Source organism: Sphaerodactylus townsendi, linkage group LG06 (genome assembly GCF_021028975.2).
Source record: "Sphaerodactylus townsendi isolate TG3544 linkage group LG06, MPM_Stown_v2.3, whole genome shotgun sequence".
In the NCBI taxonomy this organism is placed as follows: domain Eukaryota; kingdom Metazoa; phylum Chordata; class Lepidosauria; order Squamata; family Sphaerodactylidae; genus Sphaerodactylus; species Sphaerodactylus townsendi.
In genome coordinates, this window is record NC_059430.1 from 26,074,166 (window position 1) to 26,086,424 (window position 12,259).

A 12,259-nucleotide genomic window follows, 5' to 3' on the forward strand; every position below is an offset into this window, starting at 1 on the left:
ATGACTGAATGGTCAGGATCAGTTGAAATGGAAGAGTATAGTGAGTCATGTCCAGAGGGCAACCAAAATGGTAAAAGATCTGGAATCCAGGTCCTATGAGGAAAGACGTAGGGAGCTGGGGGTGTTACCAACAGATTTGTTCTGGAGCTGATTACAGCAATCACAGTCCAATCAGATTTAACTAGTTAAAGCAGATGATTAAGTTGATGTATCTTCAGAAAGCCTCAATGGGGTGCCTGAACTACTGAGGACATGGGACATAATTACAAAGGGTTGGATCTTGAGAATCTATTCAGGTAGCAGAGGTGCTTGATTTTGGCACAAGAAATCTCTTCCATTGTGGAGGCTGCTGCTGGAGCAAAGGGCCTCCGCTAGCGGAGCAGATCCGCAGGTATCCACTTGTTATTATAAGAAAGGACATCATTAATACTATTTCATTTCCTATTACAATAACATCAGAACCCAAACAGATGAGTTCAAATTCACTCCACTGAAGCGTGTCCTTGGAACTATTCAAATTCAAACTTGCAGTCCGGGTTTGCCTATTATGAGTTTCGAGCTCCCTCGTAACAGTGATGGGGATTTTAAGTGTTACTTGGGAGATGATTTCAAGACCACCTTTTTCAAGTGCTAGAGACCGATTTACTTCCAGGTCTACCTGAGCAGCAGGAACGGCAAAGCGGCTTCCGTAGTACGGACAGGCTTTGGCTTCCTTCCCCAGGGCCACCAGCTCCTCGATATCTTTCACCTCTACCAAAACCTCGTCTCGAAGAAACTGCATGTTCTCATATGAGTAAAACGGACAAGCTGCTCGGCTCAGGCGTCTCTTCTTCCTCTCTGCCCCTTCTTCCGCGCTCTTCTTCTCTGAAGGCAAAGAAGTCAGAAGGAAGAAGGTATGGGAGCCGGAGTCCAACCCCCCCCCCAATTATTCACACAGCAACATCAAATATATATACCTGGACTGGGAGATGGGCCCTGTCTTTCACTTATTTGAAAGTGCCATGTGTGTGCACCTAGCACAGGGGTGTCCAGCTCTGGTGCCCCAGATGTTCATGGACTACAATTCCCATCAGCCCCTGCCAGCATGCCCTGCTGGCAGGGGCTGATGGGAATTGTAGTCCATGAACATCTGGGGCACCAGAGTTGGACACACCTGATCTTGCATTTCAAAAAATCAGGAGCTTACCCCAACCCATAATTGGAGCTCATGACCTGAACTCAGATATGCAAAGTGAGAGGGAGGATTTGGAGAAGAGAGGAATGTGAGCAAATACATCTCCAAGGTCTTGGGGACGTGGATAGAACATTTGTTTTGCGTGTGGAAGGTCCCAAGTTCAGTTCCCAGCATCTCCAGTTAAAAAAGGATGAGGTAATAGGTGCCAGCCCAAGCAGGAAATACTGCCTTGGAAGACCAATCGTCTGATTCAGTAAAGGCAGCTTCACATAGGGGAGGGTGTGGCTCGGTGGTAGTGGTGGTAGTAGTAGAAGAAGAGGAGGAGGAGGAGTTTGGATTTATATACCCCCTTTCTCTCCTGTAGGAGACTCAAAGGGGCTGACAATCACCTTGCCCTTCCCCCCTCACAACAAACACCCTGTGAGGTAGGTGCGGCTGAAAGAGCTCCGAGAAGCTGTGACTAGCCCAAGGTCACCCAGCTGGCGTGTGTGGGAGTGCACAGGCTAATCTGAATTCCCCAGATAAACCTCCACAGCTCAGGCGGCCAAGCGGGGAATCAAACCCAGTTCCTCCAGATTAGAATGCACCTGCTCTTAACCACTATGCCACTGCTGCTCCCATAGAGCATATATTATGCATGCAGAAGATCCCCAGTTCAAACCCTGGCATATATATGTGATCTAAAAGTCCTCTCCCAGAGATCCTGAAAAAAATGCAACCAGTCAGAGTAGAAAGCATTGACTTGGATAGACCAAAGGTTTGACTCCCTCAATCTCCTTGCCCCTCACCCACCCACACCACATCATACCATGTTTATTCTTCTGCATCTCCATGCAACGATCATTGATAAGCTGAACAGCTCCCAGCCGTCGCACCTCCTCATTCACACACAGGTTCTGGGACAGATGCACAAAAGCAGAAACCAGTTGACTATGGCACATGTAAGTGCGTTCCCTCCCTCATGGACTCAGAATGGGCCCAAACGGAACACAATCTGGAGTCATCCTGCATTCTGAAGTTTCATCTGGGTTCATAGATGCACAAAACCAAGACAACAGATGTGGCACCGCAGAGACTGAATCATAGACTCATAGAGTTGGAAGAGACCCCACGGGCCATCAAGTCCAACTCCTTGCAATGCAAGAACACACAATCAAAACACTCCTAACGGAAGGCCATCCAGCCTCTCTTTAAAAACCTCCAAAGGAGGAGACTCCACCACATTCTGAGGTAGTGCACTCTCCTTTTTCGGAGCCTCCTTCTTCTGAGGTTTTTGGAGAGGCTCGATGGCCATCTGTCAGGAGTGCTTTGATTGTGTGTCAGCATAACATTGTCCAGGGAGGCTGATTTCTGGCACACAATTTGGATTTCCAGAGATACCTTTTCAACAGAATTCCAATTTGCACCCTAGATTTATAAGACCAAACAAACAACAGCAACAAAATGGGAGTTTTACATAATCCTTTGCTGGTATTTCACTATCAAAACAGTTGCTTAAACTCTCTTTAAGTTTCATGGCAACTTATGCCATTCATGTGCATTTTCTGTGGTGTGGAATGGCCTGCCCAGAGAGGCCAGGAAGGTTCCTGTGATTCTATCATTCCACAGAATGTGCAAGAGATGTTTAGCATGACCTTTTTATAAAGTGATTAGAGCTGTAGAATAATGGAACAGGCCAGAAGGGTACTTCTGTAAAGGAACAGGATCGTAGTCTATTACAATGTTTATTCTATATACCGTCTTGAATTGAATGCACTGTCTTTTACATTTGTAATTCCCACTCTAGGTTGTTTACAGTGTGTCATGCTTTGGACAGTTCTCTGTTTGCACTGTTTCCTAATTCTGTAATCCTAGAACTATTCCACTGTTTATTAGGTGTTTAATCTGTTTGATCAAAGTTGTTATCTAGGTTTTGGAATTTGTCTTGAGTGTCAAAGAGAACAGTGGATGATAAATGAAGTCAACAAATTTCTACACTAGGAGTTCTGAGGATTGACTCAAGATGGATTCACATCAGCATTTGTTACCCCAGTTCTGCACCATACTATTGGCTGCTGGCATGAGTGTTTGTACATGACATCACAACACATCTCCCTAATATTACAGAAAGAGGAAGACAAACTAGGTGCCCAGATGATGTTTTGGGTGCAGTATCTCCCTCAGGGTCCCATTTATCACCCTAAGCCGCAGCTGAGCCCTCTTCTGGAATGTCACGCATACCTGCCTGGATCCCAAGGATACCACCCGGGTCTTCTTGCCAAAGGGGCTCTTCTGAACCTCGTGCACAAACTGGGCCAGCTGAGAATGAGTTCGGCTGCAGTAATAGATCTGGGAAGCAGAGACAGAAAGGAAATGCAACGGGAGACCAAACGCTGTTCTCAGCCATTTATTCTGGGACAGACAGGCTGTGAAAGGAATGCGGGAATTAAATGTCTGAAGCAACATGAACAATGAGGACAGAAAGGCCTTTGCAGCACCTGCCTAACAAACACAGCCTCCTAGAAGCTTTCTAAACCCTGCTCCCGAACAGCCTTCAAAACCTAAGTGACAATTTTTCAGCTGTACTTGAGCAAGATTCCATTCCAGTAGCAGCTTAGAGACCAAGAGCAAGCTTGACAGCCCAATCCACATTGGAGGGGGAGTTCCACAGTGGCTGGGGGTGGCAACTGGGAGGTGGTTCCACGCCACCTCCAATGGAGGGCCAGGCAGCACACCAAGCAACAAATCTGCTTCCACCTAAAAAACTCCATTGAAAAAGGTGACTTAAGCCACATGTTTTCGTGCCAGCAGCATTCCTGGGCCAAAAGCCCAGTGGAAGCTCACTACTATAAGCCCCACCCACAAGAACACACCTAGCACACCCCCAGCCATGCCAGTGACCTCCTTTACGCTGATGTAGCTCTAGGGGCAGAAGCCTCTTCCAGGTTGGGCATCACAGAACTCCACAGTGCCCGCCCACCACCCTGTTTGCTCTCCCTGCTTGCATAAGTACCACTTATGCTTATGGGGTAGGCAAATGCGTTGGCGCAGGCCCACGCCACTCCCACAGTCCACTCTCTGCCCCTCCCCCCATATAGATTAGGCTGTAAGAATCTTGAAAGGTTATACCTGAAAATGGTACTGTTCTCTAAGGTGCTAATGGGCTTGAATCTTGCTCTTCTACTATGAACTGACAAGGCTGCCTACGTGAAAACTATCACAGAAAGTTCAGGCTGGGTTGAAGAATTACTGATTTTTCTAGATTTCAACTGAAAGAAAATACATAAAGATTGTACACACTCCAAGTGTAGGGCGTTACAAAGTTATAACAATACATAGATGCGGCCAAAGTTAAAAAATAAGGAATTCCCACACACACACCCCATGGTGTTTCCCTGCAAACGATTTTGCACTGGTGCTATTAGACAACCCTAACCCCACATTTGTGCAGGCTGGAGCTGTATGGAGATGTTCCTTGAGACTTTACCTTAGTTACATGCTCTTCCTCAAGATCATCTTCTTCTTCTTCTTCTTTGCTCAGTCTAAGACAGAAAGCAGGAATACAGCTGTTATTCTGACCCACCCTAGGCAAACCAATACCCGAAGAAATAAATATCCTACATCAAGAAAGGTGCTGCTTCCACATTTTAAAAAGAAACTTCTAAGGGAAGGCACGCCTCGTCGGTCAATCTTGCGGCTCTTGTTCTTACCTGTTGCTCACTTTCTTCTCCTCGTCACTCTCGTACTCTGCAAGGATCAGATCTTCTTCATTCTGATCCAGCGGCTCCAAACCACCCAACTCGCCCTGGTTCGACAAGACGTCCTTGCTGAGTTGGAGCAGATGCTCCACCTCTTCTTCCTCCAGCTTCTGCAACCAGCACAATGCAACCATTATTCACCCTAAGCCAATCAGCTCACCATCCTACAAGACACAGAAACCTTGTGAACATTCCACCCTGTGGTTTGCCAATGCCTGCCTCTGGAGTTCCTTGGTGGTCTCGCATTCAAATATTCACTAGGGCCAACCCTGCTCAGAGATCTGATGAGATCAGGCTACCCTGGGCCATCCAGGTCAGGGTGTTCAAGGACTAGATTTCAGAAAACCACAGCGATGAGCAGCAGGAAACTTCTCTGATATGCTTACATACTTGCATACTTACAAGGAATGCAGCTATTTTTCATGCTATCCTGTGAAGACCCAGAAACACAACCACAACCTTGCAAATACATCACCTGTCACTGCTTTCAGTCCTCTGCACATGATCCCAGAGATCTTATGTCCACATAGTTCATCTACTAGCTCACAAGACACAGACCACTGTGGATCCATCACAGAGTGCAGGTAGAAAAAAGCGCTAAGCTAGATCAGCTCTCAGTTTCAGAGCAAGCATGGCCATTCTTCGGCAGCAGGCCTACATTTGATTGACTCCAGATTTAGTCCTGGGTTGGATAACACTGGGTTTGAGATGGCCAGTTTTGTTTTGTTTTTACTCCATCTCTGCTAATACCCCTACTTACTACAGTCACTATCTCAACTGGACTTCTGTCTAAGATCCCCTTTTCTCCAGCATAGTATTTTTGTAGTCAAAGGGGAAGAAAAAGCTAATTGGCTGCAACTTATGACCTATTTGCAGTCTTCACTGTGGTTTTATCATATGCCCCACAATAAAATGTGTGTAAAGTGCCATCTTAGGCAACCCAGTAGGTTTTTCAGGGCAAGAGACACTCAGGATGGTTACCTGCCTCTGTACAGCAACCTTGGTATTACTTGGTGGTCTCCCACCCTAGTACTACCCACAGCTGACCCTGCCTAGCCTCTGAGATTGAACGATATCAGGCTAGAGACCAGGACAAGAAGTGATGGATTCAAGGTGAAGGAAAAGAGATTCCACCTAAACATTAAGAAGAACTTCCTGACAGTAAGGGCTGTTCGACAATGGAATACGTTGCCTAAGAGTGTGGTGGAGTCTCCTTCTTTGGCAGTTTTTAAACAGAGGTTGGATGGCCATCTCTTGGGAGTGCTTTGATTGTGTGTTGTTGTTGTTATTGTTGTTGTTATTATTATTATTAATTTATTTTATATACTGCCCACCCCGAAGGGCTCTGGGCGGTGTACAACATAAAAAAAAACACAACATCACAGAACAGCACAATCGTAATTACAAATATAAAAATAAATATGGCTCTATAACATTAAAATAACTAAAACCATTTAAATACAGCATACAATATATAATATACAGCATCCAACAATTTAATCCCCCCAAGAGGGGAACAGAAGGCCCCATAGATGTAACAGGGACCACATAAGTTAAAGGAGGGAGGGGGGTGCCATCAGCGGCCAGCCTCCCCAAAAGCCCGGTGGAACAGCTCAGTCTTACAGGCCCTACGGAACTCACATGGGTTGGGCAGGGGGTTGGACTGGATGGCTCTTGTGGTCTCTCCCAACTGTATGATTCGAGGCCAGCCTGGGCCATCAAAGTCAGGGCCCACAATTAGATTGGGTATGTAAATGATGAGTCAGGAATTTGATTTCTTAATTCCAGGCAAATGTGGCCACTGTAACATTGCAGGAACTACTTTTAGACATTTACAGATTTTCAAAAATTGTCTCCAAGGACTCGGGCAGCTCACCTTCCTCTTAGATGCATATTTCAACTGCACATTGTGGCGAATTTGCTCCAGCCGCTCTTCTCGCTTCTTCCTCCTGGCTTGTTCTTCCTACAGTAAAAGAACAGTCGCTAAAGATCAACCAAGTCTTGGAACCTGAACTGGAGCAGTAGGGCAGCCTCTGTTCCCACCACAAATTCAGGCACGTTAGAACCACCCCACCTGAATACCAGTTTAAGCCTTTCCTAAATGCTTAGGAAGTCTGTGTCCAGTGGAAACAGCGTGTAACAGACTTCTATCTGTGATACACCTCTGAAGATGCCAGCCACAGGAGAAACGTTAGGAATAAGATCTACCAGACCACGGCCACACAGCCCGGAAAACCCACAACAACCAGTTGAATCTGGCCATGAAAGCCTTCGACAATATATTGAAACAATATCCCTCATCTCCTTGCATCTCAAGAATGACCCTTCTATACGCAACAAGCAATATTTTTTCACCTTCAGTCTATGGGTCGCTTCCCGCTCTTCCTTCTTCTGCACAAACTGGGTGATCCATTCTGGCTCTGCTGACGACACCTGCTCATCTATAGACTCTGGTCTGCCCTTCTCAGACTGCTCTGTTGTATCTTCTCCTCCAAGTTCAGCTGTAAGCAGCCGAGCCTCTTCCTGCCTCTTTTTTTCTTCAAAATCATGGAGCCATGTGAGGGCACCACAAATAAGGCTCAAAGATTTGCCCTAGAAATAACGATTATTTATTGAAAGGGAAATAGCTTGGGAATGGAGAGAAAGATAAAACCTTTTCTATAAAGCAAAAGTTCCCAATAATTTTAATAAGGTATCGGCCAGCTAGCTATATAGCTGGGCCTCAGCAACTTCTTCCAGAAATATAACCAAATGACCAACCCAGCACCATTATATCCACCCTATATCCACTCCTCTTTGGCTGTAACTGATTCCGGCTACCACATCCAGAAGAATGAGGCTGTAAAACAAGCTGAAACACTTCAGATTGCCGACAGAAGATCACCCATCCCATGTTGAGATTGTATCACATGTGGAATTCTTCCCTCTGTTAAAAATTTCCTACGAACAGATAACCAGCCTGGCAAGCAAAGAGAGGGGGGCACAACATCATGATGTGCTACGTTAGTTTTGCAAGGGGTTTCCAATGCAAAGGAACATTCAAAACTGGAATCCACCCATTCAGGTGGATTCAACCAGATGTAAGCCCCTTTGAGTCTCCTACAGGAGAGACAGGGGGGATATAAATCCATTCAGTTACCTCTAGGCCAGTGGTGGCAAACCTATGGCACGGATGCCAGAGGTGGCACTCAGAGCCATCTCTGTGGGCACACGCAAACAGAGTATGTCCCCACCTCCCCCACATCTAGGCTGGCCTGGGCCACTGGGCTCATTAGCATTAAACCTAAGACCTAGTTTTGGGGAAGCAGTGTAGGCAACCCTGTTAAGTGCTGTTAAACCCCACTGATTTTCATGCAAAGAACTAAAGTGCAATCCTTTACCTGGGAGTAAGCTCGGTTGCTGGCAATGGGGCTTGCTTCTGAGTAAACCTCCTACGGTTGTGATTCACCCATTGGAAGAGTTGCTCGGTTGCTTCAAAGCCAAGCCACTGACTACCATGAAGCTTACTCCTGAGTAACACACGCCTTGGAACCAACAGTTTTTTCTAAACTAAAACCTCAGAATTCAGGTTAAATTGCCGTGTTGGCACTTTGCGATAAATAAGCGGGTTTGGGGTTGCTATTTGGACACGGTCTCGAAAAGGTTCGCCATCACTGCTCTAGGCTCTACCACCTCACTCTCCTGCATATGTCAACCAGGTCTCAAAGTGCTCCTTCTTTCTGCCATATGGAACTTATATACTTACTGTCCCAGTTGGGCTCTCAAATATACCAATCTTTCCAGCTTCCAAGACCTGATAAAGTTTATTCATAAATTCTTCTTGAATGGGATATGGTGTATAAGGAAATGGAAACGTCATCGTGGCCGTTCCTTGGGTTTCCTCTGCTACCTCCTGAAATGGGAAAAGACACCCATATACACATTATTGTGACTTATCTTATTGAATGCATATTTATCATTTTTACAAAGGCAAGCTAATAAGGAAATGTTACAGTGAGCATAAGAAATTATCTCATGGCAAGGCTGGCATTCTCATAATATCCACAACTGAAGCTGTTCAGATAAAATTCAACCAACTATATTGAATGGCAGCTGTGCAGAATGCCTGCAGGACCTCATTCCATTACGCCAATTCATAGTCATTCTACTGGGTCGAATTTATACATGCCAGCAGTGGGGTAGCAGAGCACCGCTGTGTCAGGCTCCATGAGGTCAGCTTCATGTTGAAACTGGCCCCAGGTCAAGCAAACTGAACTGGTCAAGTGAGGTGAGAGCGTTGTTGGCAGTTCTGGATCAGTCTCCAGCACCCTGCTTCCTACAGTTTCAAACCAGATGTGCCCAGAGGGCCTTTAAACCAGCCAGGAAGCGAAATCTAACCCAAACCCCTGCTCTCCCTGAGGAACCGTTCTTTAGAGGAACACTGCCTCTGAACATGGATGCTCCATTTCTCTGGATGTCCCTACTATCAGTCTTTCAGCTTCCATCCTTGGGTTCGGGAGCCACTTCAAGGCAGTCAAATCCCTGCTGTTTCCTGGAGAAACAACTTTTCAAATAAAGCTAAAGGTAACGTTGCTTGGTCACACACCTTCCCTTCCCACCCGCTATTTCACTTACCACACCTTCTTGTCCCTTCCCAGCCGCCATCCCGCTCCGGTTCCGCCCGTGAAGAGCCCTTGACGTTACCAAACACGACCAAGCAGCTCTTCGAAACCGGCGCCAAAGTGAGAGCAGCTCGCCCCGCCTCCAGAGCTGACGTCAGCTGAGGGCGGGAGGCGGGGCCAAAATCCCGCCCGCCGACAGAGAGTGTTTTAGAACTTTCCGCTGAACGCGCGCGCGCCAGCCTTCTATTGGTCGGCAGAGCGTCCCCAAGGCTCACACGATCCAATCAGGACGCAGTAGCAAACTGACGTCTATTCATTCATTCGTTCGTTGGTTCATTGCCTTTCCGGAATCAAATCCCTCAGGCGGGAGGGTGCGTTGTAGTTATTAGACTTTTGGGATGTGCTCTCTGAAGGATCGTGTTATGCTTACTGCCTCTTTGGTAATGCGTTTTTATTTTCCTCTTAAGAGGAGGAAAATAAAATCTAACCCAAACCCCTGCTCTCCCTCAGCAACTGTTATTTAGAGGTACACTGCCTCTGAACATGGATGCTCCACTTAAAAGTCCACTGATGTCACTGATCAGTTGGAAGTGGATTCCAGGTTGTGCAGAGTTTTGCAATGGAAAAAGATACAAGGCGGATCTAAACAGATCCCTATGAATTCATATGATTTTTCGATTGGAATGAAATGAAACCACCATGAAACTATATAGAGCATGTCTCAGTCTAACGGCAGCACCAAAACCATCACGCATCCCACGCTCCATGGTGCTGCAGTGGCACAAAAACCTGCTTGAGCAGCAGTGGCGTAGGAGGTTAAGAGTTCATGTATCTAATCTGGGGAAAACAGGTTTGATTCTCCGCTCTGCCCCCTGAGCTGTGGAGGCTTATCTGGGGAATTCAGATTAGCCTGTGCACTCCCACACACGCCAGCTGGGCGACTTTGGGCTAGTCACAGCTTCTCGGAGCTCTCTCAGCCCCACCTACCTCACAGGGTGTTTGTTGTGAGGGAGGAAGGGCAAGGAGATTGTCAGCCCCTTTGAGTCTCCTACAGGAGAGACAGGGGGGATATAAATCCAAACTCTTCTTCTTCTTGAAAAACATGGATCCTCGTGGATCCTCATGATGTCTGCACTAAGTCACCCCAAAATCACTAGCACATCACAGCTCATGCCCCGGCCACATGTCTGATCATTGATCCACATGATCATTGTGTTCAGACATGTGGCTAAAGGCTTGAGCTGTGATGTGATGGTGATTTTTGTGGTGACCAAGTGGAAAAATCATGAGGATTCATGAGGATCTGTGCTTTTTAACCACATTTTTGCCCCACTGTGACGCCACAGAGCATGGGATGCGTGATTGTTGTGTTCAGACATTTGGCTAAAGCTTGAGCTGTGATTTGGTGGTGACTTAGTGCAGAAATCAAGAGGATCCACGATCAAGGTTTTTGTGCCACTACGAAGCCACGGAGTGTGGGACATGTGACCGTTGTGTTCAGACATGTGCCCAAGGGCATGAGTGATAATGTTCTGTGATTTTGGGGAGATTTAGTGCAAAAATCATGAGGATCCGTGTTTTTCAAGCAGGTTTTTGTGCCACTGTGGCGCCACGGAGCGTGGGATGCGTGATTGTTTTGATGCTGCCCTTATAAGGAACAGTTCCTTAAACACAGCCTTAGGCTGCTGGAGTTTTAACTCAGTGCTGTAGTACCGTGTTTCCCCGAAAATAAGACAGGGTCTTATATTATTTTTTGCTCCAAAAGATGCGCTAGGGCTTATTTTCAGGGGATGCCTTATTTTTTTCCCCATGATTTTGCACCCCCACCCCACCCCCCCTCATGACCAGATCAGCTGCGCTGGGGAATCTGTAACTAGGGCTTATTTTTGGAGTAGGGCTTATATTGCAAGCACTTTCCAAAAATCCCAAAAAATCATGCTAGGGCTTATTTTCAGAAGAGGGGTTATTTTCAGGGAAACAGGGTATGTGCTAGTCTGTACTAACCACATAGCATGATCATGCAACTGGAGAACTACGAACGGCAGAAAGAAAGAACAGCCCTCCCCTTGCATTTCCCACATTCCCAATTTTGTTCTAAACCAAAAACACGTGAATGCTTTTATTCATTTATATTTTAAATTTTATTTATATTTTACAGCCTCTAAGATCTCTAATCTTATCTGGGGCAGCCTCCCTCCAGAGGCAGGAGATCTCCAACCCCAACTCCCCTCAGACCCAGATAAGACAGGCTGTGGCCGTGCTCCGCAATGGTGATGGGACCCTTGGAACAGTCCCAGTGGATGGAGCCAGAAGCTTCCTCACAATTCTCCTGGCCAGAACTATTTTCACTGTGTTGGCGATGCCAAGCCAGAATGTTTATTTAGACATTTACGGCCCACTGTTCTTCTACAACAGCATCCACATTTGTTTGTTTAACTCAGGAGCAACAGCGGCGTAGGAGGTTAAGAGCTTGTGTATCTAATCTGGAGGAACCGGGTTTGATTCCCCGCTCTGCTGCCTGAGCTGTGGAGGCTTATCTGGGGAATTCAGATTAGCCTGTGCACTCCCACACACACCAGCTGGGTGACCTTGGGCTAGTCACAGCTTCTCGGAGCTCTCTCAGCCCCACCTATCTCCCAGGGTGTTTGTTGTGAGGGGGGAAGGGCAAGGAGATTGTAAGCCCCTTTGAGTCTCCTGCAGGAGAGAAAGGGGGGATATAAATCCAAACTCTTCTTCTTCTTCATTTA

At 46.6% G+C, this 12,259-nt stretch overlaps 1 protein-coding gene across 3 annotated transcripts in view; it reads right to left on the minus strand.

Annotated features, from left to right (window-relative positions):
- DDX11 (DEAD/H-box helicase 11) overlaps positions 1-9,638 on the minus strand; it is a 36,827-nt gene extending 27,189 nt beyond the window's left edge. For 2 of the 3 annotated variants that reach the window (XM_048502245.1, XM_048502244.1), the window contains exons 1-9: positions 9,526-9,638; positions 8,657-8,803; positions 7,267-7,503; positions 6,788-6,874; positions 4,864-5,021; positions 4,641-4,695; positions 3,395-3,502; positions 1,983-2,070; positions 659-864 (exon numbers count right to left, since the gene is read on the minus strand). In XM_048502245.1, coding sequence (XP_048358202.1) covers positions 659-864; positions 1,983-2,070; positions 3,395-3,502; positions 4,641-4,695; positions 4,864-5,021; positions 6,788-6,874; positions 7,267-7,503; positions 8,657-8,803; positions 9,526-9,555 — 1,116 coding nt within the window. In that variant the 5' untranslated portion in view covers positions 9,556-9,638. The remainder of the gene's footprint in view (positions 1-658; positions 865-1,982; positions 2,071-3,394; positions 3,503-4,640; positions 4,696-4,863; positions 5,022-6,787; positions 6,875-7,266; positions 7,504-8,656; positions 8,804-9,525) is intronic. The other variant, XM_048502246.1, reaches the window with a different exon arrangement.
- Positions 9,639-12,259: the final 2,621 nt, after the last annotated feature.